The 26,823-nt window shown below is 38.3% G+C and overlaps 1 protein-coding gene across 3 annotated transcripts in view; it reads right to left on the bottom strand.

Annotated features, from left to right (window-relative positions):
• SYN1 (synapsin I) overlaps positions 1-26,823 on the bottom strand; it is a 96,419-nt gene that overhangs the window by 20,717 nt on the left and 48,879 nt on the right. For all 3 annotated transcript variants that reach the window (XR_011923381.1, XM_072430347.1, XM_072430348.1), the window contains 2 exons: positions 7,525-7,587; positions 4,015-4,157 (listed from right to left, as the gene is read on the bottom strand). Coding sequence is in view for 2 of the 3 variants with exons in the window: in XM_072430347.1 (XP_072286448.1) it covers positions 4,015-4,157; positions 7,525-7,587 (206 nt within the window). In the remaining variant the exon portion in view is untranslated. The remainder of the gene's footprint in view (positions 1-4,014; positions 4,158-7,524; positions 7,588-26,823) is intronic.

Here is a 26,823-nt window from a genome sequence, read left to right as displayed (position 1 = left end):
TTTTTAGGGCCTGTGAAGAACTGCAAGAGCAATCAGGAAAGCAGAGACTCTTTTTAGGAGAACTGCTAGTTTGATTAAACACTTCTTTCATTGTCACTTCCACTGCTAACTCCTGGATTACAGTCCAAACCCTGTATATCCTCCATGTCAGATACAGGAATATGTGATGTCAGATACAGGAGTGTACAGGAACACTGAGTGTACACAGGAGTTTACTGAACACTGGTATGGGAACATCAGCACCGTCCGGAACAGGTCGTCTTGTTGATTCTAAATCAGGGTACTCCCACTTGTTTTTCTTGTAATGATTGAAGCCTTTTACATTCACAGCACAAAAATAACAATCATTATGATGATTTTTGGGCTCTCGCCATACCATAGGTAAACCAAATTTCAAACTTTTCAGTTTTCCATTTTTCTACTGATGTAGACACAAGTTTTGCATACCATATGGGAGCCCAATACTCATATTGGTCCTCCAGTTTAATAACCAAATATGCAAGATATGCTTGTTTCACAAATTCTGTAATGTTTCTTCTCTGTTTTTGCTGAGAATTGTGGTGTGTGAGATTCACCACAAATGTAGTAAAATACATTAGGGTCATTTAAACTTCTTCTTGAAAGAAAATGTATGAATAAAATGAAGGCAAATAAAAGTTTCATGAAAATAATGCTACATTTATTATATAAAATGCAAAACATTGGTGTAAATAAAGATTGATAATCATATGCTGTGTTAACATTTGTTGTTGGTAAAATCATCTATTCTGATTCCTGTATCGCAAGAACTAGGGCCAATTCAATGAAACTGATGTCATTTCTGGATTCAACAGACCTAAAATACACTAAATATATTGAAAATCCTTGGCAAGTGAAAAAACTTTTTTTTTGCTGAGCTATGTAATAATAGTAACAATAGTGCGGGGGTTATTTATAATTATTTGTAGTGAGACAGCTGGGTTACAGCTTGGTAATGAACCTTTCCTTGTCATAACAACATATCAAGTCAATTCTCAAGAAAATACTTAGGTAAATAGATTTAGTTAGCTGATACTTAGTTGCTTAGATATTTTTTTTCAACATAAATGGGGCAGAATGTCAGTATTTTTTGCATTTTGATTAAAAAGGTAATAATTACCTTTGGCAGCAATCTCATTTAAATTACTTTTTATAAATTTAAAATGAGTATTTTAACAGCCCGAGACTCTACCAGGGATATAGAAACCTCGTATTGATGGCTGGTAGCGAGAGCTGAAAACTATGCAGGGAACTTACTGCTGGCAACTCTCAAATATATAAGAAACAGCTAGTAATCCACAATGCTGGAATCTACCAACAACCAGAAAATCTACTCTGGATTGACTAGCTCTGTAAGAGAAAAACTATGAATTCAAAGAAAAATGTAATACAAATTTGCATTAGTAGTCTGTAGATAAATGTAAGAATATGCATTGTCTTACATTTTTAAGCAGCTGCTAAGTCCAGCCAAAGTCCTAACAAGTGGATCAGTTATCCTAGTAAAATGTAATACCCACAACAAGTTGTAGGTAAATTAGCAATGGATTCTCTCAACATTTAGTCTAAGTGAAGAAGTTAATCTGCAAACTTTGACATCCTTAGCATCTCTAATATAGTTTTTTTGCTGTTACTTCATCAGATCATGCATTTTTGTTTAATAACAACTGGTGTTAAAAGAAAGATGTACAGGGCACTCACACTGGATGAGATGTGGCGCAGTATGTTAAATTGTTTTTGAATGACACAGATCATACCCTAGTGATGTTAAGAGGAGAAGGGCACATTTTAATTTCAGGTTGGCAGAACACATCAGATGATGCTTGGAAAGGTAAATATGTACAGAATTTTCCTAAAACCGGATAAACAGGACACGTGAGTTGTTCACACAATCTGAATCCTTATTGGTGGGGTGGGTAGTACAATAAAGGTGTTCCCAAAACTTTGCCAAGCCATATCAGATGGGAGAGGCTGATATTATGCCATTTGGGAAACGGAAAACATGAGCAGCGGACAGGGAGGGAGACTGAGAGAACCTTACCAAACAGAGAAAATGATACACATACAAGACCAACAAGAAAAACTATTTTTAGTAAATGGTAAACAGTGAGATCTATGTTAGGAAAACTCAACAACATAGTAAATAAACAGAACAGACTCTGAGCTAGCTAAGGTCTGTACACTGATTTTAGGGATCTCTTCAGGAATCTGCGGTAATGGTACTATCATTGATTATGACCTTCTACTGGAAATGCTAGCTGCCTGGCTGTAATGCTGAGCCTCCAGCTTTAATACTACAGTGCTCAATGACTAATCCAGGATGTGTCTTTACACATCTGTTCATTGAAGTCTAGCCTGGGACCCCGATTTAGGGTTCTCATATTGTGAACTCATTGGAGCCATTGTGCTGTGCAGATTGTATATGTTACTTTTGAGATTTGGAACTGGAGTGTGGTGTTCTGGTGTCTCTTGCATTTCTGTGTTCCCTTTGTATGAAGATTATGGTTTTTGACTTCCTTGGTCTGTATACTTCTTTTGGCTCCATTACTCAAATCACTGCAACCCTGTACCAAGATAGAAGATCTGTGTAAGAACTATTGGTATTATTTTCCTCTAGGAGTGATGAGTTTGTTTTGGATGGGTCAGAAACAGGTTTGTATGTTATCCAGGATGATAGGGAGGTAAAGTAAAAAAAAAATTATAGTTTACCCTTTGGCTTGTTTCCCCATTTTTTCATCTCCCTAAGCAATGTAGTACAAGTGATATCTAACACACATACAACCTACTGTCTAAACACTGCTATGGGTAAATGCAAAGTGCAGGACTATTTATAATGCCACCAAAGTACATTAAAACCTTCATAGTCATAAAAAAGGCATGGTCTACATCCCACATAAACACTGCTGTATAAATAAATAAACTGTTGGTGGCAGATTTCCATGATCTGCTCATTTCTGTGAATGAGAATAGGTTGAATGTGGCTGAAATTGATATAAAATTACTATGTGCACTGCCAGCATACAGTTGTGAGAAAAAGAAAGTAATTGAATTAAGAATGTTTAATTCTAAGGTTTTGCATATTAGGACAAAAAAATCTTCATGTAGTTCTGAGCATATCACGAGATAGGTAAATACAACCTCTGATGAACAACAAAATACATATTACACTGTGTCATTATTTATTTTGCAAACATCAAGTTTAAATTCAGAAGTAGTTTGTAGATGCCAGGTGCTGCTAATCAAATGCACTTAATATTCATCAGCAAGTGTGGCCACCTCTATAAAATTAGAAATGTAAGAGGGTGTACTTTTTTTCTCATGACTGTATTTGTTTAAAGCCAAACTGCAGGCATATATAAAAATATGCCCATAACTGCAGTTGAAGGCAAAATTTGTGTGCAGCTAATGAAATTTGACTAGCAACCAGTTACCTGTCACCTTCAGTAAAAATCTGGTAACAGGAAACTAGTAAAAGGAGGTGAGCTAATTTGTCTGCTACTGTTTCTTCACTGTCTAAAATAGATCAAAAAATTCAACAAAAATTGGGACATTCTGTTGAAATGTTGTAAAATAAATAATTTCCTAGCAAAACCAATTAAATTATTTTACTTGACATATAGCCAAATAACAGGCAGGGGGTCCGGTAGTCAATTTGTATTTTTAACAGCAAAAGAAAATTCAGGTCACCAAACTGACTCTGCTGTCCGGAGGGGATTTATAGGTCTTAAGACTGGACAAACAAAAAAAAAATTTTTTGACAGGTAAAACATGACATTGTGTGTATCTCTTAATATGTTCAAAGTTTGTTTGACAGAAGCTCAGCTCTAAATTATTTAAATAAGTTCTACATAACATTGACCATGGTGGACAAAAAAGGTTGATTGTAGTGATTAAATGATTACGTTGATGATCTATGCTTAGTATGTGCTGCAAAGTTATAGGTGTAATCATTTGCTCTAGCCAAAAAGTGAAGGTATCATATACATAGCAATGACTTACATGTAGGCCTTGTAGTTGTTTCCTATTTTTTGAATACGGATGTCATATTTCGAATCGATAAATGGCTCTGATGTAGCATAGGTTTTTGTCAGGGCAACCACACTGGCGATGTCCTGGAAGTCATACTGGTTGTCCACCTTCACCTAGGGTAGGGAAGAAGTGATTCAACAAGAAAAGTTGTGCCAACACCTCTGTGTTCAGATGTCAGCTTTGCATTTTTAAACTAGTTCAGAAAATAAAGACTATGCTTGTAAAGTGCTAATGTTGCAGTGTGACTTCACATATAGTTCAATATACTTTCTTGTAATCACATAGCTTTTAGGGGCCTTAGAATTTATTTTCTATGGACAAAATTATTTCTTACACCAAGCATAACTGAGACAAAGCCTACACATCTTTCAGTATATTGTGACTAAGCCCTGCGGCAAACAGAAGGCATTTACAAAAAATGAATATCATTCTGAGGATTCAGAAGCACAAGTGCATGTACACAAAGCAGCCCTGTACTTTCCTGTAAATTATTCAATCTTTTCACCCTAAGATGTTGAGCTGAATCAATATAATTGTTGAGGAATACAACGCAGGTGAGAAACACGGCACAAACATGTGCCTTTCCTGAACTGCAGACAGTGCAGAACATAATGAGGTAAACCTTAATAGAGGTTTAAAAACCTAAAAGGAATACAAAAACCTGGAACAATTCTAATCCATAGCAACTAATCATGCCTTCAGTGTTGTACGGAAGACTGAAAGGAAGCCTGTGACTGGTTATTCTTGCTCTGAACAAACCATAAGGCTAATCCACCCTATACTGATTTTTCAGATGGACTGAATACCAGCTTCTATTTCTATTATTTTTGACGGGGCTCCAAAGGTGGAATATTTTTTTCTCATCCTAATCAATGCACTTTCATGTAATACTATAGAGAGCTTGGCATGGGAATACAACATTAGTCGTAAGGAACCATGGGAAGAGTTCATTTACTCCCAGTATAGGAATAACATGGTGGATGTCCTACAATATCTAGTATTCACCTAAAATGAAAAGCTCAGTTTTTTTAAGTTACATAGTATGTGTCACTAGCAAAACCAATATTCGTCAGGTAATCCATGATTTGGTGAAAATAATCCTTGTGGCAAAAATGTTTGTTATATTTTACTGATAAATCCTAAATTAATTGGTAATATGATATACAGTAACCCAGGTGATTCAGCAAACCTGGAAAGAATTTCTAAAAATCATTTGCTATTAGTTGGCAAATGTTTTCAGTTCTGGACCAGATCAATTCCAGGTTTGGTGAATTACCTAGGTTCTCCCATGCCAGTGTATCTTCACCAGTCTTGGAAAGCGTTATTAGAGCTGCGTACACACTTGCAACTTTTGTCGTTGGAAAGGATCTTTCACGATCCTTTCCAACGACAAGGGGCTGCAAGATGCATGAACGATGCTGTACATACAGCACGGTTCATGCTCTATGGAGAGGGGAGGGGGGAGAGCGACGGAGCGGCACCCTGCTGCGCGCTCTCCCCTTCCCTTTCATTACGATCGGCTGTCGTCCATCGTCCGTGGATCCGGCAGGTCGGTCGTCCGGACGATGGACGACACCGACTGTACACACGGCAGATTTTCGCCCGATAATTGGCCGATGCCGATTATCGGGCGATAAAAATCTGCCGTGTGTACGTAGCTTAAGTCAGGCCCATGGTGTGAAAGAGCTATGCTTATCAACTGACAGTCCAGGTGTAAATCTCATTGCTTCCTTCCTAAGCAGAATATGACAACCAAATGTAGACTGGTCTGTTAGTAATCACATAGTTCTGTGAAATATTGAGAGAGCTTGCTAAATGATTTGGAAAACTGTACTGTAATAGAGAAATAATACGTGGTTCTGTTTTGTCTATTCAGTAATGCCAGTAATCTGGGATTTTGTTTTTTACAGTTTCTCCATCCCAATGGAATTGTATATGATTTGATCCTGTGTTGGCCTTCACTGCTGTCTAAAACTTTGGACAGAGCCATACAAACCCTCATCATGGATGTGTCAGTTCATGCTAATGTGTTTGACTATTTAAACATAACATACCAGTTCAGAGCTGGAGGAAAAATCTTAATACCCTATCTGAAATGTATACTCACAATATGTTTTTAAATGTTTGTACCTTTTTAGTTAAGAGTTAGTTAATCAGAGTTTTACACTTCAGCCTGAGGGTCAATTCTCAAGTATGACATTATTGTTCTGTCAACTGGCAGGTCCTCAGTTCGTAAATAAGTCAAAGTGTATTTAAATTGTATTTAAACCTAATAACAAAATTCCCCCTTTACCATACCTATAACAATAAGGAGAGTATTAAAGTGTACGGAAGATAGAAAGGACTGGTAGGCGGCAACATATCAGATTTGTTCTTGGGTTTTATATTTACTTTATCAAGAATTTAAACAGCTTGTTGTTAAAAGTTGGCAGAGCAACAACTTGCCAACAAGCTCTGACCCGTGCATCCCAAGAGGGGATATTTTAACGGCTGGCATCATGAAAAGTGTTAGACATGTCAAATACTTAGTTTCTTTCAAATAAACTCTTCTCTCCCCTGGCACTCAGGTCAATATAGATAACCAGTGGCTTTGGCTTATGAGCTCACCTTTCTTTTGGCAGAGCCACATGAACAATTCAGGTTAGTGTGTTATGTGAAGCATGCCAGGAGACACTAGAAAATGTTGAAAACTTATTTTAGCCTGCGACTAAAGAATCTTAATTGAAAAGCCCAATTTGGCTTGTCATGGCCAGGAGGGAATATGAGCTGAAGTTTCCAAGAGTGGTTTGAAACTGCACTAAAAACATCCTGCAAGAGGTCAGCTTTGCTAGTTTTCTGGCAAATTGGTGTTTCTCAGATCTGATATTATTGTGGATCTATTATTTAAACCTATACATTTTTGTTACTGGATCACTGAGTAAAAGTTGCCTCCATCCTGCCAAGAATACCTTAAGTCTAGGCAGCTTCAAATCAAACAGCCTCAGACTTCTACAAACATTGTGTTTCATTCTATCAGAAACTGCAGAAAGTCTACTTGTTTCAATCTTACAATTTACATTGAGACAAGAGAATGGTACAATCAGGATGAAGCTTGCATACAAAATTAGTAAAATGGCTGCACTGTCTACATATGTATAAACAAACTTTACAAAGAAACAAGGTTAATAAAATAATAAAACTGACATTAATTTTGCTGTAAAGTATCCCGTTTAACAAGGTAATGATGTGCTGTAGTTATGTTCCTTTTACCCCTACTGATTACCCTGTGGAGGTGGTAAAAAAACAGTAAGGACAATGTAAAAAAGGTCAAAAAGAATGTGATCTGGGGTCAGTACCTTACTTGGAAAGGAAATACGCAAACTTGCTGCATACTGCAATATTGTGTAATGATGATCTTAACTGTCACTTGTTGTGGCCTCAGAATGATCTTTCTGTCCTCACACTGACCTTATTTTACACTTCAATGTGACCTTTACTTACCTTTCCCATGCCAGAATGTGCATGGCCCATCTTGATCACCACTGGAAACTTGGAGGCTGTCAGCTGCAATAAAGAAGACAAGTGTTGTTTTAGATATAAAGGCATTAAGTATGACTATTATTAAGTACGTAATTTGTAGCCCTTATTTTCAGTACAGGGTTGTGTAATATGTTGGTGCTTCAAAAATATAAATAATTAACAATAATAGTTTAGAATGTTTAAAAAAAACAAAAGGTCTTTTAACCTTTTCTCATGTAGAATATCAATGGTCCATGCTGCTTTTGCATTGTTAATATCTTAAATCTGACATTATACACACCAGCAGAGATCAAATATGTCAAGCCAAATGCTTGAATATGCTTTAATAAAAATTCCTTTTACATTTATTGATAGGGACAATAACACTAACCTAATAAAATTCAAATGTCCATTAAAACATACTACAGAAGGTGCATACATAACATATTTAGTTCTTCATAAATATATATATATATATAAATATATATATATATATATTGTTCCCTGCAATTGTATGAGGTTAGCCCACAAGAACCTCTTCGGATGTCACACGTTAGGAGGGAAAAGTTTCATTTAGTGGACTGTGGTCAGAACAGAACAAAGGATTAGGATCACCAAAGATGTGTATTTTTATATGGAGAACAATCAACATTCTGACGTCCCACACACTTGCTCATTTCCCCTCATCTGTAGCGTGTGAGGTTAGAGGGTTTAATGTATGATGAGTGAGGAAATACAACAAGTCAGGGGAGAGGTGCCCCTGTCTCCGTCTCTCAGTCTCCTGCGGTTTCACTCTCTTTTGCGGCCAAGGGTGGGGCTGTTAGCTGTCACCCTCGCAGGCCGGAAGAAGCATCGCTAAGAGACCAACAAAGCTGCACAAGAAAAGTAAATGAAAGACTTATATTGGGTCTGCAGAAAATGAAGAGGTCTAAATATGTTTTGCAGGTTACTTTTCAGTTGACATTAGAGGCTAAAACAGACTTAGAAGCCTATTTGTTTGTTCAGTTTTTTGTTGTTTTTTTTGATCTGTGAATCATGAGCATCTCTTGCTTTTGTGGTTCAAAGAAATAGCTCTTACGAACAGACAAAAACAGCATGGGGTATGCTTTCAGTTTTTTTGAATTTTTTTTATAGTAAATAGTAAATTTGGTTGACATGAAAGTAGAATTTTTGTTTTTTTGCAAAGAAATACTGATATATGGACCTCTTTCTTTATAACAACCAAAAGTGTCAGACTACAGTAAACTTTTATCCAGCTTCTCAAATAATTCAGTTTAATAATTCATTTTCGTTTAAAAAGCCAGTAGGAAAAAAGACAAGTGATGTAAGGGTAGCATGGTGGCTCAAGGGTTAGCCTTTGAAGTGCTCAATCTCAGGTTTGAATTCTGGCCAGGGCACTATCTGCATGGAGTTTGCAGGTTCTTCCCATGTCGGCATCTAAAAACATGTAGTTAGGTTAATTGTCTTCCCCCCAAAAATTGAAATTAGACTACACTGAGATAGGGTCATTGGATTGTGAGCCTCTGTGAGAGAGTTACTGTCATGGCTATGGACTTTGTACAAACTGCAAAAAATGATGGTGCTATATAAATACTGTAAAATAATAATTGAAAGAGCACCTTTACCCACTCATTATTTTGCAGATCACAGATTGCAGATTATAGTCCATGTAACTGGTGTATGTCCCTACATACTTTATATTGTTCTTTGTAATCTTGGAAAGCTAGGATGTTTGATAAGTTAGCATTTGCCTAAATCCTAGTGGCCTTACTACAGGCATGTGTTATGAAAACCTTAGAAACTATGCTAAACTTCGGCTGCTCACCTGATTTCTGAGTTTCTGTGCCATTGAGTTTCTGAAGGTCTGTGTTTCTGTTACCTGTTCCAAATGATCTTGACTTTGCCTACATATGTCTACCTGTCCCCTGCAAAGATAATCATAACGACGTGAACGCATAGTCGCGATCCGGAATCAGAGCCCTAAAATCAATTTATCAACCAAATCCGAGGGCTGGCGTACTCGCGCGGAAGTCATCAACTGAAGCGATCTCTCTGATGAATATGCGCAGCCCCAGCAGTTTCACACTGGCGAGCTTGCATTAAAAGTCACTGTTCCCCTAAAAAAACATTCTTTCTAATAGCATACAAATTACCCTTAGCACTAAAAAAAGGGTTTTTCAAATGTTTAAAACATCTATATGAGCTAAGAAATAAGCATATTTTTAAATGACTTATTTCTTTCCTGTTAGGCAAGAGTTAACAGAGTTCGGCTCCTCTACATAGGCGCCTATCTAAACGCTTATGATGCCTGATCAGAGGAGCTGCCTGGGGATAAATATTGCTACTTTCCGCAGGCTAAACCTCGGCTTTGCCATCTGAATAGATGTTTCCACAAAAGTCACAAGCACGCACACGTTCTTGTTTGCTTCTATAGATATATATATGTATATGTGTGTGTGTGTATATATATATATATATATATATATATATATATATATATAGAAAATACTTTTAACATTAAATCTTCCTCAACTTTATTTGATTTTAATATTTAATTGAATATCTGTTTACTGGTGTACAAATCTAAAGGATCGTATCAATAAATGATTATGGAATGTCAAATTGCAAAAAAAAAAACTTTGACAGACTGCACTAATTGCAAGCGAATTTCTATCACCTGTGCGCTTAAATTTAAGCATATATAAGGGTGTTGTTTAACTTGCTTTTTCCTTTTGTCTTTTGTCCTTGGAGGGGCTGTTGTTTTGTGTGTTATCATATTTAATCTTTGTTGCTGCATTTGATACTTTGCTTACACTTTAGCACAATAGCTTTTTTTTTTTAACTTTGAATGTTTAATGTCCATTTTGCAATTTTAAAGTCAATGTTAATGCTATGTTATTGTGTTTGTGGCTATATTGTTTGATTGCAAAATTCTGCCTTTATTACCACTTTTCAATGTTTGTCCTGCATAAATATTTTCTAATCCAGTTTACCACCCTTAGATAGGTCAAAATTGCATATTGGTTTGGTATTTTTTGAATGCACTATTGTTTGGACATTTTTCAACTATTTTGGCTTTTTATGGAAGTGTGGGTTTACATGTTTTGTTTGTTCTTATTCATTTTTGTCATGTAAATTTAGTGATGTGTGTTTTTTTTTTTTGTTTTTATGTTGTTTGAAAGGCTAAAAACAGCACAATTGCCTTGTTAAAACTCTGATGCTCATGGTTGTGTGCCAAACTTCAGGAGTGTGTAGCCCATAGTTGTGCACCAAGGAGGACCCGCTATGTGTGCGTGAACTTTTTATCAGTTGAAAAATGCACTGCACATATATATATGTGTGTGTGTGTGTATATGTACTCACCGCAGCTTGGTATATGTATAAAAAAAATGTATACACTCCACTATTTAACCACCTGGCCGTTAAACCCGACCTTGGTTCGGGGTAAAAACACTTGCAAAGAGTGTTAAACCCGAACTTTTCTCAGGTGGTTAAAAATGTAAACAAAGGTTATATTGCAATCCGATTGTCATACATTGTATGACAATCCAATTACAACTGAAAGAAAATACTTACCCGGTCCCCACAGCTCCTCCAGCAGTAATAAAAAATTTGCTATTGCTGCTGGCATCTGCAGTGAGATGTGAAGCACAATGCAGAAATTGCATTGTGCTTTGCATCTCTCTGGAGACGCGAGCAGCAGCAGCAGCAGCAGCAGCAGCAGCAGCAGCAGCAGCAGCAGCAGCAGCAGCAGCAGCAGCAGCAGCAGCAGCAGCAGCAGCAGCAGCAGCCACCGCCTCAGCAATGAGCACCGTCATTGTCAGCTCATCCCCGGTGGTCACCGTCAGGGTCAATGGTTTTTACAGTACAAAAACACCACACAACATGAAATAAAAATAAAAGTACATTTTTAATTTTATAATTTATTTTTAGATTACATTGTTGTCTATTATTTCATTATTTTTTTAAACTAATATTTATAATTATGTACTATAATATAATTCATGATTATAATATAATAAATATATATCATACCCGGGAGTTAATGCTAAGAATTACAAGTCCACAATATAAACAAAAATTTCTATGCAAAAAAAATAGGATCACTTTTTGCATCAGAAAACTGACAGAATTAGACCGCTAGGGGGGTTAAGCTGATTTTTGTGTTTTTTATTTAATTTTATTAAAAGTACAAGTTTTTTTTTTTTTACATGATTGTGTGTTTCAAACTTTTTTTATATTCATGATATCTACTAGACCCTGTTCGGACATATTTCTGTAACTTACAGGTCTACAATTTAAAAAAAATTTTCATGAAAAACAGTGTACCGCTTTTGGTACAGAAATCTAGACATCAGTGTAACGTTCAGGTGGTTAATGAGCATTAAGTTAAGCAACAACACATCATATATATATATATATATATATATATATATAAAATTAACAACACAACATCATATATATAAATATAAATATATATATATATATATAAAATTATGTTGTGTTGTTGCTTAACTTAATGCTCATTAAATACTGGAGTGTATGCATTATTTAGGTGTTTACACAAAACAAATAGTACTAGTATATCAAACTTCCAGGGCCAAATCCAGTTTGTGCCAAACATTTTCTTGCTTTTCCATCCCTTCCGTACCTAAATAATGCATACACTCCAGTATTTATTGAGCATTAAGTTAAGCAACAACACAACATCATATATACATATATATAGGTAGGCAACTAGCAGGACTGGATGTCGCATCAGGGTTTTATTGAAAAAAATAACAAAATTATCCCAACAGGATGGCTTAACGTCAGCCGGGTAAAGATCAAACACATAAACACTTATCTTCAGTTGTCCCGTGTTCTATAACAGTCCATTTTCAAATAGGCAGAAAAAAACTAGTCACCTTGTGCAGAGTCTCTCCATTAGAGTCTTTTCCTCTCTCTGCTCCCTGCCAGCCATTCCCTTTTTACTCCCTCCGGGAGCTACACCTGGACTCCTCTCCAGCAGTGGAGAAATTTCGGGATAGACTGCTGGAACAGCCACACTGCAATCCCTGGAATTATAGCACTGAGATCAGCAACCTGCATGGCATGTATCTGTCCTCCAGTACCTTTCCTGCTGGTCACCTTGATAAGGCATCAGCATTGATATGATGCTTCCCTGCCATGTGCTCTACCACAAAATTAAAGTCCTGTAGCGCCAGGAACCACTTTGTCACCCTTGCATTGTTTCCTTTATTTCGGCACATCCACTTTAAAGGGGCATGGTCCGATACCAACTGGAACTTCCTACCTGCCAAATAGTACCGTAGAGCCTTGAGGGCCCACTTTATAGCCAAACACTTCCTCTCCACAATTGAGTAGTTTTTCTCACAGGAGGTGAGTTTTGTGCTCAAATATATAATGGGGTGTTCGTCCCTATTTACCTCCTGTGACATTACTGCCCATAAACCAACCTCTGAGGCATCGGTCTGGACAATAAACTCTTTTGAGAAGTCTGGTGCGATTAGCACAGGCTGACTGCACAGGGCTTTTTTTAAGGTCCTGAAACACCTTTTCTGCCTCCTGAGACCACTGGACCATTACTGACTTTCTCCCTTTTGTAAGGTCTGGTAATGGTGCTGCAATGGAGGCAAAGTTTGGGACAAATCTGTGGTAATAGTCAACAATCCCCAAGAACGCCTCCACTTGTTTTTTGTCAGAGGCTGTGGCCAATTCTGAATTGCCTCCACTTTGTTTACCTGTGGTCTTATTGTGCCCTTACCTACAATATACCCCAGATAGCGAGCATCCTCCAACCCAATAGTGCAATTCTCAGGGTTAGCAGTAAAGCCAGCTCATCTTTTATGGGGCCTCAAGACCCTGTCCATCGATCTCTGGAAAGTGGTGGGTGCCCCTTGTAACCCAAAGGGCATCCTTCTATATTGAAAGTGCCCGTCTGGGGTGGAGAAGGCAGTCTTTTCTTTTGCCTCCTCTGATAGGGGAATCTGCCAGTATCCTTTGGTGAGGTCAAGCGTGGTAATATACCTAGCTGGTCCCAACCTTTCAATTAACTCATCCACCTGGAATCGCATTTAGAGACTTCATTTAGTCGGCGGAAGTCATTGCAGAACAGCCAGGTCCCATTTGGCTTAGGCACCAATACAATAGGGCTGGACCAGCCGCTTTTGGATTCCTCAATGACCTGCAGATCTAACATACGCTTTACCTCTTCAGAGACCGCTTGTCTCAGCCTCCGGGATTCTGTATGGTTTAAGGTTTATCGTTACCTTGGGGTCAGTGACTATGTCATGCTGAAAGAAATCTGTAATGCCTGGCAGGGCCGTAAAAATATCCATGTTCCGTAGTAGAAACTCCTTGCTTTCTTGTTTTTGGGGTTTGGACAGGGTGTCACTTATTGCAACCTTTTCAATATCTACTTGGGAATCCCTTTGGGGTTTTGTGGTCGCTACCAGGAACTCTCTATCCTTCCAAGGTTTGATTAAATTTACGTGATAGAGTTGGATGGGCTTTCTTTTCCCAGGCTGATGGATTTTTAATTTACTTCTCCAACCCTTTCTACCACTTCAAAAGGACCTTGACACTTGGCCAGAAATTTGCTTTCTACCGTGGGAACCAGCAATAGTACCCGATCACCAGGGTTGAATTGCCTCACCCAGGCTGTTCTATTGTATACCCTGCTCTGGGACACTTGGGCCTTTTGCATGTGTTCCCCCATGCCGTTCCATCCTGCATTTGAGCCACGTGCTCTATCACACTTCTGTACGGGGGAGCCTCACTCTCCCATGTCTCCTTGGCAACATCCAGCAAACCCCTGGAATGTTTCCCAACTCAAATGAGGAAAAGCCAGTGGAGGACTGAGTGACCTTTCAGATGGAGAACATGAGATATGGCAACAGACAATCGCAGTCCCTCCCACCCTTTGCTACCACCCTTCTCAACATCCCATTTAAGGTTTTATTGAACCTCTCCACTAGGCAATCTGTTTGGGGATGATATACAGAGCTTCTTAGCTGCTTAATTTTCAGTATATTACAGAGATCTTTCTTACCTTTAGACATGAAAGGTGTACCCTGGTCAGTCAGTATTTCTTTTGGTAGGCCAGTTCAAGAAAATATAAGAAATAACTCCCAAACAATGCATTTGGAGGAGGTATTCCGCAGCGGAATTGCTTCAGGATACCTGGTGGCATAGTCTAGCACTACCAAAATATACTGGTGGCCTCGGGCAGACTTGACTAACGGCCCCACAAAATCCATAGCTATTCGGTCAAATGGGGTCTCAATTATTGGCAGGGGAACCAAGGGGCTCCGAAAGTGACTCACAGGAGTGGTAACAACCCGGCCAATAGAACCTTTGCAGGATTGTTTCCTTTGTCAGTCCCCAAATGACCCCCAAGTAAATGAGTGTGAGCTAAATAAAGGACCATCCTTCTATAAGGTAAGGGTACCACCAGTTGCTCCACAACTTCCTCATGCACCTTAGTAACCCAATACAGGAAATTGTTGCTTACAGCAAAGTGAGAAAACCTTTGATCAGCATTAAACTGGTACCTCATTCAGTATGGTTACATTTTCCCATGCATGTTTCAGAGTGGGGTCTTGTAACTGAGCAGTCCCAAAGTTCTCCCGTGACACTTCCAAGTCCGGGACATTATGCTCAGGGTTAGACGCCTCACCCTTATCCCCAGCCAATACTGCGAGGGGAAAACTGTCCGATACATCCGTGGTCACCCCTACCACCTCTGTTAGGGCATCCTCCCCTAAGGGAACTCGGCTGAAAGAAGGTGAACATGCAACAGGCATATCAATACAGTGGGGTTGAGACCAGAGTTCCCAGAATAACGGAAAATACCGTCCCACAATCAATTGATGTATTAAGTCTGGTACCACACCCACTTCATGGATCACTGTCCTGCAGCCAGTCTCTACAGTCACTTTGGCCAGTGGATAATGCTTAGTGTCCCCATGAATACAAACAACCCCTACTTGCCTTTCAGGGATAACCAGGTCATGAGGTATGGCAGCGCGTAAAAGGGTGACCAGGCTACCTGAGTCCAATAGGGCCACAACACTAACCCCGTTTACCTGGAGTTGATGCTCCTGGGGACCTGGCTCCTGCAGGGGTGTAGCACTGCAGACAGGACGAGCGAACATAGAGAAGCGGCGGGTGGCCCCACACTCCATTGGCTCCTCCCCCTGGGGACAGTGTGCTGCCATATGCCCCAGTTGCTGACACTTCCAGCAACGCACCCCAGTTCTGCCTCTGAGTAGGGCATCAAAATGGGGGGGTTCCTTTCTTGGACCGTCAAACCTCTTTCCCCTGGGGGGCCACCCAGGCTTGGTCAGCTGGCTCGGTTCTCCTGGTCAGATGCAGAAAGGGCTTTGGAGTTGGAAATCTGTAAACGAGCACCGGAGGATCCCACGAACTGCTGGGGTTTACTTTCAGGTCTCAGACAGGTCTCTGTAGTCGTAAACCGCTCAACAAGTGACACCAACTGATCCAGTGTTTTGGGGTCTCCTTGAGCAACCCATCGGTGAATGTCTGAAAGAAGTCTGCTCACACAGCGGTCGAGGACGATTCGGTCGACAATGTCTGCGGGACTCAGTGTCTCGGGCTGTAGCCACTTGAGCACAAGGTGTATCAAGTCAAACATTTGTGAGCAGGGTGGCTTATTTTCCTCAAACCGCCAGTCATGGACTCTGCGAGTCACAGATAAGGTGACTCCCATCCAGGTCATGATTTCTGCCTTAAGGATATTATAGTCTTTGGCCTGCTCTGCTGTTAAATCAAAATATGCCTTTTGTGGCTCCCCAGTCAAATAAGGCGCCAGAACCTCAGTCCATTCAGCAGCAGGGAGTTTCTCCCTTTCCAAAATCATTTTAAACAACGCCAGATAAGCCTCTATGTCGTCATCTGGGGTCATTTTTTGCAAGGCGTGGTGCACTGCCTTTTTTCCTTTTAGAGTCCCAGATAACTCCTCCATATTTCTTGACTGAGCTGACACCCTCTGTCCCAAGACTGTGACCTGTTCCAGCAACAAACGGTTGGTTTCCTGACCTGGGCAGCACTGACCTGCACCAAATGCTTTAATACCTCCTCCATGGAAGGAGCCATGGGCAGCAATGTAGCAGCCTTAGTCAAAAAACAAAAATGTATGCAGCTATTACCCTTAGCAATCAGTGTGCCCGCATCCTCCACCATATGTGGGAGTTAGCTTGACAAACGGTAGGCAACTATCAGGACTGGATGCCAGTTAAAGATCAAACACATAAGCACTTATCTTCAGTTGTCCCGTGTTCTATACCAGCCCATTTTCAAATAGGCAGAAAAAACTAGAGTAACCTTGTGCAGAGTCTAGTCTTGTCTCTCTCTTTCTCTTTAACACTGTGGGGATGAATGTTCTCAAGTCCTCTCTGCTCCCTGGCAGCCATTCCCTTTTTTCTCCCTCTGAAGCTGCACCTGGACTGTTCTCCAGCAGTGTGGAAATCCTGGGATGGCCTGCTGGAACAGCCACACTGCAATCCCTGGAATTATAGAACTGAGATCAGCAAATATCTGCCCTCCAGTACCTTTCCTGCTGGTTGCCTACAATATATATATATATATATATATATATATATATATATATATACATGATGTTGTGTTGTTGCTTAACCTAATGCTCATTAAATACTGAAGTGTATGCATTATTTAGGTGTTTACACAAAACAAATAGTACTAGTATATCAAACTTTCAGGGCCAAATCCACTTTGTGCCAAACATTTTCTTGCTTTTCCATCCCTACCATACCTAAATAATGCATACACTCCACTATTTATTGAGCATTAAGTTAGGCAACAACACAACATCTGTTCATTTCTAAGTGTGCCTGACCCTGCATGTGAGCTTGGCAATCAATGAGCTTTGATGTTGTGCTTGGCAACCTGGACCTCCTTCCATCACCATCAGGTGTGTTAGAATGAGTATGCAACTCAGCTGGACAACTAATTGACAATCTGTTTGGACAGCAAGTGGAAGTGTGCTCACCTAACTAACTGTTAAAAAGAATGGTAATAAAGTGAACCTGTTTCTTTGTCCTGCAATACAAAAACATGTTAACTTTAAAGGCTTAGCCCACCCAAAGCTGACATTACAGTTTTTGGCAAATGTAGGATCATTTGAACAGCTTCTTTTTTTCCTCATGTTTTCTATTAAGGATATATCTGCACACATAATTGTTTTTTACTTTTATATTAAGGAGAATGAAACGGGATAAGCTAAAATGCACAAGGCTGAACAAGAAGAGAGTTGGGAAATATGGCATCCAAGCCACATAACCTTCCAGGGGCTGACTCAGCCCACCAAACACCATCCCTAAAAGAAGTGTGACTCCAAAAGGCTACATTCACACAAAAACTGGATGAATAGAGTCGAATGGTATTAGAAGAAGCCTGCTAGGGTAAGCCATTGACAAGATTGCTTGATGTCCTTATGTGATATTCAGATGTACATGGTGCAGTGCAGAACTGCTACATAGAAAAAGTCAATTTATTATCAAACATTCAGTGTGAACAGCAAATATTGAAAATTGCATATTCTACAAAAATAATTGCAGGATTTGTTTCCAAAAATTATTGCAAAATGACCTTCAAATCCCATTATAGCAGTACCTCTTGCATTGAACATATTGATTCAGAAGATAAGGGTTCTCTAATTGTCTACCTCATGACTAAAACCAAGACGACAAATTACCAGACATAAAAATTGAAGGCCAAAGTTTTGATCTGACAGCTGGAAGCCTGCGTTATAAATGAGATCTATATGGGAAATTTACAAGTTCTAATTTTTTTTCTCTACTACATAACTTTTTTTCTTTCTTTTTTTATATGGTGTAATTGAGCTCCATCTTCAGTCTATCCAAAGCAGAGAATTTGTGAGGGAAAATTTCAGTAATGTAAAATGAACAATGACATCAGTATTTAATTTCAAGCTGCCTGGCAATATTTTCCAGCTTTACCTTATGTAAACACTTCAGAAAACACTATGCCCATAATGACTTCATTTTTGTTAAGATCTGATTGCAAAATGATGGAGTGTGGTTGCCTTTGTGGCTGCAAATAACACAGTGCGACATGAACTTTTATTTTTTATTTAAAACCCTCATGCTGCCACTTCCTGCCTGTTATAACCATTATTTCATTACCAATGTATTATTTTTAGATGTCATGCTCCCTGGGAAAATAATGGATCACAGACTTGTGGCTGTTGAGATGGGCAGCGGTGGTGGTAAAAATAGCCCAGCAGTATGTAGCTTAATAAAACTGGAAGTCTGCAATGGAAATATTTTAATTCAGCAATATCATTGTGGTGTGAAGGAGTTTTAACAGTCACCTCTGGTATGTTTGAGCCTTTGTGCACTGAGATACAGTAAATCTTGAGCACATAGGATCACACTGTATAACCACCAGGTTCTTTTCAGGAAATCACATGACCCTTTTGAAAGTCCAGACTGTTTTGGAACATTTTACAAAGAGAGTGTCTGTGGATTCTGGGAGAGTTCCCGAAATATCTCAGGGTGTTTATCAGGAAGGCAAGAACAGTGGAAGAAGTGTACAGTATAGATGCAGATTAAAGGGAAAGCCCCAGGAAATGACTGCACTTGATAGTAATTGTTTTACTGGTAGCAATGTAAGTCATACGTCATTAGACAATGAAAGACACTTTAAAAAAAAAATATTTCACTTTCACTATGGCCCAGTTAGAAAAATTTATTTGAAACTGTGACTTTGAAGTCTAAGTCTTTAAAGAAAACTTTGAAGTCAAGTGTAAGTGGCCTTAATAAAGCTTATCAGCATTGTTGGTATGATGGCGTCACTGCAGGTGCCAAATTAGACCTGTTGTAGGTATTCCCTGTGGGACCACCTGCTGACCAAACCTTGTATTAGGTAATGACCTAGGACATGATGAATTTTGATATATAATAATGTAATATTTACTTCTGTCATTGTTTAACAATCACCCCTCAATTTAGTAATAGTTTTAGTTTCCGGAAAGGCTACCCATGCAGTAAATAAAAACCTCCCACTCTTAGTCTCTACCTCTGACAGTGGCCTAAAATTAACTTGCCACGTGTTAGCAAATACACGAGACTACCTATGTTCAACTATATGATCCTAGTTTGTAAACTTTTCTGGGCAGTGTCTTCTCCTCCTCCTGTGTCACTGTCTGTATCTGTCTGTCATTTGCAACCCTTTTTCTATGTACAGCACTGCCTAAAATGTTGGCGCTATATAAATACTGTTTATTAATAATAATAGGCCTTATAGGGTCCCAGAGATGGGAATCAGTTATAGACATTTAAATTTGCACGCTATATATGCTTTTGAACCACAAACACTGTCACTAAAATCATTAGAATTTTGAACCTCTGTAAGTTAATTACCCTTCCTATATACTTAGCTTACTGTTATTATCCATGATGTTAACTGGTTGTTTTTGACCCTTGTCTTAAATCAGCCATAAAATACCTTCAAAACAATTATTTTTCATTAAATTTGTTTCTTACCTCTTGGTTACCTTGTTAGACATTCTTATCCATGAAAAGATTGGTTTTAATATTTTTGGTGTGACCCCCCTTGGCTTTTCTTTGATAGCATACCTCTCGTTTTTAATTAAAAAAAATGGTAAAATTATTCTCAAGAGAATTATATAAGTAAATGCTAGAAGTCTGGCAAACAAAATAGGGGATTTGGAAGACTTAATGAGTGAGGAGGATTATGACTTATTTGGCATTGCTGAATCCTGGCTTTGTTCTTCGCATGACTGGGCTGTCAATATTCCTGGGTATACTCTCCTTTGTAAAGACAGAGTCAAACGAAAGGGTGGTAATGTCTGTATGTATGTGAGACGTGATCTAAAAGTAAATGTGAAAGAAGAAATTGCGGATGGAACAAGCGATAAGGTTGAGGCATTATGGGTGGAGTTGAATGTGGGGTTGAATAACACACAATTAATTATTGGAGTCTGCTATAGGGCCCTCAGTGCTAAGGAAGAAATAGAAAATCCACTACTAGCACAGATAAAAAAGCAGCAAAAAGTGGAAGTGTTTTAATCATGGGAGATTTCAATTACCCTGACATTGACTGGAGTATTGGCACTACAGGAACAGCAAAAGGGAGGAAATTTTTGAATTTGTTAAAAGATAATTTTATGGTACAGTTTATAGAAGCCCCGACTAGAAATTATACTCTCATGAACCTAGTTCTTTCTACCAATGCAGAACTTATAACAAATGTGCATATAAAAGAGAATCTGGGTAGCAGTGACCATAAAATGATTTCATTTAGAGCAATTTTTCCATTATTAGGGGCGGCTCTCGGTGACTTGGACTGGGAGAGAACATCCTCAAAGAACACTGAACAGAAATGGCAATGTTTCAAGTCTGTTCTACAAAAGCACACTGAAAAATATATTCCAATGGGTAATAAGTTTAAGAGGCTAAAATTAAAACCCTTGTGGCTCACAGCTGATGTTAAAAAAAGCCATATGGAACAAGAAAAGGGCATTCCAAAAATATAAAAATGAAGGATCACCTTCATCATTTGAAAACTATAAAGAATATAACAAAATATGTAAAAAGGAGATAAAATGTGCAAAACTTCAAAATGAAAGATAGATTGCAAAAGAAAGTAAGGCAAACCCCCCAACATTTTTTAAATATATTAAAAAAATGAAAAATTAAGGTTGACAAAGCACCAGGACCTGATGGATTACATCCACGTGTCCTCAAAGAGCCGAGCTCGGTTATTTCAAAGCCATTATTTCTAATTTTTAGACAGTCTTTAGTCACTGGCAAGGTACCGATGGATTGGCGTAGGGCCAATGTGGTTCCTATCTTCAAAAAGGGAGCAAAGTCATTATCAGGTAACTACAGACCGGTTAGTCTAACGTCCATAGTTGGAAAGGTCCTAGTGAAATTGATAAAGAACCACATAGAGGACTTCTGCTAGAAAATAATATTATAAGTGATAGTCAGTATGGCTTCAAGAAATACAGAAGTTGTCAAACAAATTTACTCTCTTTTATGAGGAAGTAAGTAAACAGGTGGACAGTGGAGTAGCAGTTGATATAGTGTACTTGGACTTTACTAAAGCATTTGACATCGTACCCCACAGAAGGTTAATATGCAAGTTAGGGTCAATAGGTTTAGAAAAGTCAATCTGTAAATGGATAGAGAACTAGCTTAAGGACCGGCATCCAGAGAGTTGTAATTATTGATTCATACTCTGAATTGTCCAATGTTATTAGTGGTGTAGCCCAGGGTTCAGTGTTGGGACCTTTACTGTTTAACATCTTTCTAAATGATTTAGAGCTTGGTATTAAAAGTACCATTTCTGTGTTTGCAGATGACATCAAACTATGTAATGGAATTACGCCAATACAGGATGTCTAAAAGCAAACCTGGATGTATTGTTTGATTGGGCAGTCAAGTGGCAAATTACATTTATTATAGATAAATGTAAAATCAGGCGCTAACAAAATGCATGCTTCATACGGTCTAGAAAGAATACATTTGGGGGAGTCAGAAACGGAAAAGCATCTGGGGGTTCTGGTAGATCATAGACCTAATAACAGCATGCAGTGCCAAGCTGCAATATCTAAAGCTAGCAAAGTAGTTTCTTGTATTAAAAGAGGAATAGACAGCAGAGATCAAGACATAAGCATTGGTCAGACCACATCTGGAATATTTAGTCCAGTTTTGGGCACCAGTTCATAAAAAGGACATTTTTGAATTGGAGTGAGTGCCTGAGAGAGAAACACTGAATAGAGAAGGGAGAAGAGAGGGCTGGCTGTTAGTGTAATGTTCTGTGACTGAGAGCTGACAGTCGGATTTTAGTGTGTGTATGATTTCAGTTTTGGCACTAATTATTATTATATAATCTTATATTATACCCAATTATACCTGATTTTTTATGTTTTATTTTGTTTACATAGAGGATCCTGACAAAGCAAAAAAAAACCTTGATGCAATAAACAAATTTATGTGGTACATGTATTCATTTAAAAAAAAAATAGGAATAATAGTATATAGGAAGGTTATAAGAAGGAGACATTGATTGATTATGCATGACTTAGGGTACACAGGATGCCCAGCTTAACATTGTGGATTCTCATAGCAACCACTATGGCACTAATGAGTTCTTTTAAAACTGCAGGTAAATCCACAGCGAGCAGTACAAATTACAGACATCTGTCTCGTCAGGAACTGTGAGATAATTAGGCTTTGAATAATGCTTGTACCTTTGCAAGAGATCAAAGACTGGTATTATAACTGTAGTCTGTATTTTTGTTTTTTTTAATAATACTTGCATCATATTTAGATTCACACTGTGTTTGTGGCTGTTTATTCACACTTACATGCACATTTACTAAGGATACAAAGCATACCTCATTCTCTGTGATAACTCCACCAAACCTACAAATCCCTGGAAATGTATTAATTTTTTATTTGTAAAATATAGATTGTACAAATAAAAGAATATAAAGTGATCTTTATCTCATTCTTTCGTCTTTTAAGGTAAAGATAACTAATCACCACCCCAGAAGTTATAAAACAGAGCAAAAAGACGACAAGTAGGGGTTTTCAAGAGATAATTCTGTATTAAGTAAAACAATTCACACATAATTAGATATTCATATTCAGCTAAGGTTTCTACCTAATTAACACTATTATCTATATGCAATATTATCATAGTACACAATTGTCACAGATCTGCCACAAGTGTGGGGCAGTGGACCCTCTGTGCAATCTGCACGTTTTGCAGAGATATGAGGCGCAGAGCCTAAGGAACCACGCGGCGTTTACCAGAGCACCTCGCAAAGAGTGATGGACTTTGCTGCAGACAGCGCCCAGGTTGCGTCCCTCAGACACACCCGTAAAGACAGCAGCTGACAGCAGATGGAACCAAAGCGTAGAACCAAATTGGTAGACAAACTCGAAAACCAGAACAGGACCAGGTCAGGTGGCGAACAATCAACGTCAGAACAAGCCAGAGTCAGAACCAGGATATCAGCACTTGGAAATAGATACAAGCTGGAGCCTCAGGTAAATGCACCTATTGCAAAGGCAAGGAGTGTCAGTCTGAACACAGCTTATATAGTGAGGCTAACAGGTAGGCTGGCCGGGGGGGGGACTGGATGAGCAGGTGCAGAAAAATCAGCTGGAAAGGTCTGGCAACGCCTCTAGCTCCAGAACCTAAACAGAGCAGCTGAAGAAACGTGAGGGAACCAACTGCTGCTGATCTGACATATATCTGGTGAATAACAAATACCAGATCAGCTGTGCTGTAATAGAGTTTACACTATGTTTGATTCCCTTGTTCTAATATTACACACTATGTATGACATTCTTATTTGGCATATAAATTTATAGAACTACTGTTTATATATAGCATGATATTTTTTTCAAATATTTTGGCTACTTTTCTGTTCAGATATATAAATATGTGAACTTGATGAACTACATGAAATAATACTGGTATGTAATAATATTCTATGTGTTTGATATATGATTTGCATAGACCGTACAGTCCCCAGCATAACCCTGAGGAAGCCAATTTAGGCAAAACGCGTTAGTTGATTTTGACAAAGCTGTTTCTAAACAACTCTAGTTGCTCTATGTATAGTATGAACACTTCAACCCCATGATGATATAATGGGCTTGGTGTCATAAGTATGGGGATGTACAACAATAATGAATATGTAATTACATGTGAATTATTTCACTAAATACATAATTATCTCTTGAAAACTAAGCCTTTATTTTGCTCTGTTAGATTGTACAAATATTTTAAAGTTTAAAAATTTACAAATGTAAACAAAAACAGAAATTTCAAGAAAATGATAGATTTCCTTTTGAGCTGTTAGCTTGGAGCAGGAACTGATGGAAATAGTTTTTCATAGTTTGTAATGTTCTGTGAAATATGTTGGCACTATAAAAAAGCAGGATATAAAGAAAGATAAACCCAGTAGGCAGTATAGTAGTGTACAGAAGGACTGGTGTACACATACCTCTAGGAAGTACACTTTAGGATTTAAAACTCAGCCATTAATTATTCAGCTTCAAAGCTTGTTTGTAAATCTCCTACACTTTCTTGTATAAAGGATACTGTTTGTGAAGCTTCTTGAACATTTTTGTGGGAAAAAACTTTCTAAAAGCATGTTTGATGTTATGTGAAAACATTTAAAATAACCTTTCAGGTCGGCGCAGTACACAACTCACTGTTTGCCCCTTGGTTGAGTCTGGGACTGTGCAGTATGCAGGAATGATAAACTGAAACATTTGATTGCACTCTCCAGTTGCAATTTCAACTATTCACCCTTTACAAAAAAAAAAACTGAAAAGTCTGAAAGAGAATGTTATTTTTGGGCACCAGTTAGCTATGATCAATAAATAAATAATACAAAAGCTGTACTCCAAGAACAAAAAACATTGACCCTTTCAGTAGGTTTTCTCTTCCTTCTGAAGAATTAACTGTCCATGTCGCCTAACAAATGATGAATAAGAATAATTACTTATCTAATTCCCTTCTTCTCCAGCAGTTGGCACTCATTAGGGCTGTCTATATTATTATATAGTATATAAGAAATGACCACCGGTCCCACATTATCTGCCATGATGAAAGCTCCAAGCATTTGGGGAGTGAGGAGAAATGGTTTTGGGTTCCCCTGGCAGCTTGGAGTAGTAAACACTACAACCTAAAAGAAGAGAATGAATCCATGGATAAATGCACAGAGTAGGTGTGGAAGGGAGGAGTCATCACTCTTTTCCACTTGTGTGTGTGCTTTTGGCTTGAACTACTAAGCTCTGTAAAATTTACAACAAAAAATCAGGGAAAACCAGGCAACATGTAAAAAGGAGACTAAGGCTTTGTTTGCTGGTTAAAAACATGAACATAACATATTGTTGTGCACTTTTTACATGTACATAAAGTAAGACTAAGGCCTTTTTATAAAATACTTATGCTGCAGAACCTAATCTAAAGTTGCCTTGTTCATGTAGGCTCAGCCTGCTTGCAGTACAGTGCAATAAAATATTGTTGCGGGGATGCAGCCATCAGTATAGTCACTGCTGATTTACAGGTCTGTATCTTGTCAAACAGCATCTGGCCACACCTAGTCCTGGACACTGACTTCTGAACTGACATTACTCTGTTGCTGAAATCTTCCAACTGGGAGCTGCAGTGTCTAGGAGTGGGAGCACAAATTATTTTGCTCAGTCAGGAAAGGTTAAGGAGACATTCTAATGTACTTGAGGCTTTTGTATCACAAAGTAACTGGATTTGGAAACCTTTAGTTGTACATAAACTAAACCAAGAAGAAAAAGACATTCTAATAATTTTTTAGTCTACCATTGAAAATGAAAAATTGAAAAAAAAAACAATAAAATAAAAAATGTACTCCCAGAAAAATATGTTTTGAATTTGCTTTGAATACCACAATACCACTGTAAACCTGAAAAAAGATAAAGAGTTTTGGCATGAAATAGTCTTTAGTTTTTAGTCTTGACTTTAATAATGTGTTTTGGCAAACCAGAGTTTATTTGGCTGGGAAAACTGAAATTAGCAATAGCAATATGACCACCTAATTCAGGGTTTATCAATTGACAGACTTCCTAACCTAATTTCTGACAAAATATGTCATCATACATCTGGGCTGTCACTGGCTGTTTGCAAAATCTACAAAAACTGCGGAAATCATCAATCTATATTATTCTACTAATGCCTTTAATATGGATTTTAGTAGCACATCTGATCTTATGCATTGTTTTTTTAACAATGAATCAAGTCACCGAATTTGGTCGTACATATTTGTGATGGATCACCTGACTTAGTAGTCAATATAGATTAGTTATTCCAAGTGCAGCTTCAGTGTTTTCCCATTATTATTTGCCTTTGTAGATATCTTGGTAATAATCTCAGGTCCCAGTAAGTAACACTTTTTTAATGGGTTCTTGACTTAAAAAGTTTATGAACTTGTATTACATTAAAAAAAAAAAAGATATTTGAAGGATCAGTGTATAGGATTTATAAATGGATTCTGAATTATCCACTAGCTGTTGATATCTCTCACTCAAGGACAAAGGCACTCAAGGACCAAATTCCCTGACAACCACAGGAAGCAGAAATTCTGGAATGTAATAGGCAAGGAGGTAGCTATTCGTCTGTGGGAGTCATTTAGTACAAGCCATCATTGTAGTGCCCAGAAGACCCAACCACATATCGTCTGTAGACAAG

This window comes from Pyxicephalus adspersus, chromosome Z (genome assembly GCF_032062135.1).
Source record: "Pyxicephalus adspersus chromosome Z, UCB_Pads_2.0, whole genome shotgun sequence".
Taxonomy (NCBI): Eukaryota; Metazoa; Chordata; class Amphibia; order Anura; family Pyxicephalidae; genus Pyxicephalus; species Pyxicephalus adspersus.
The sequence above is the reverse complement of the archived record's forward strand: the minus strand, read 5'-3'. Positions and strand labels throughout refer to the sequence as shown.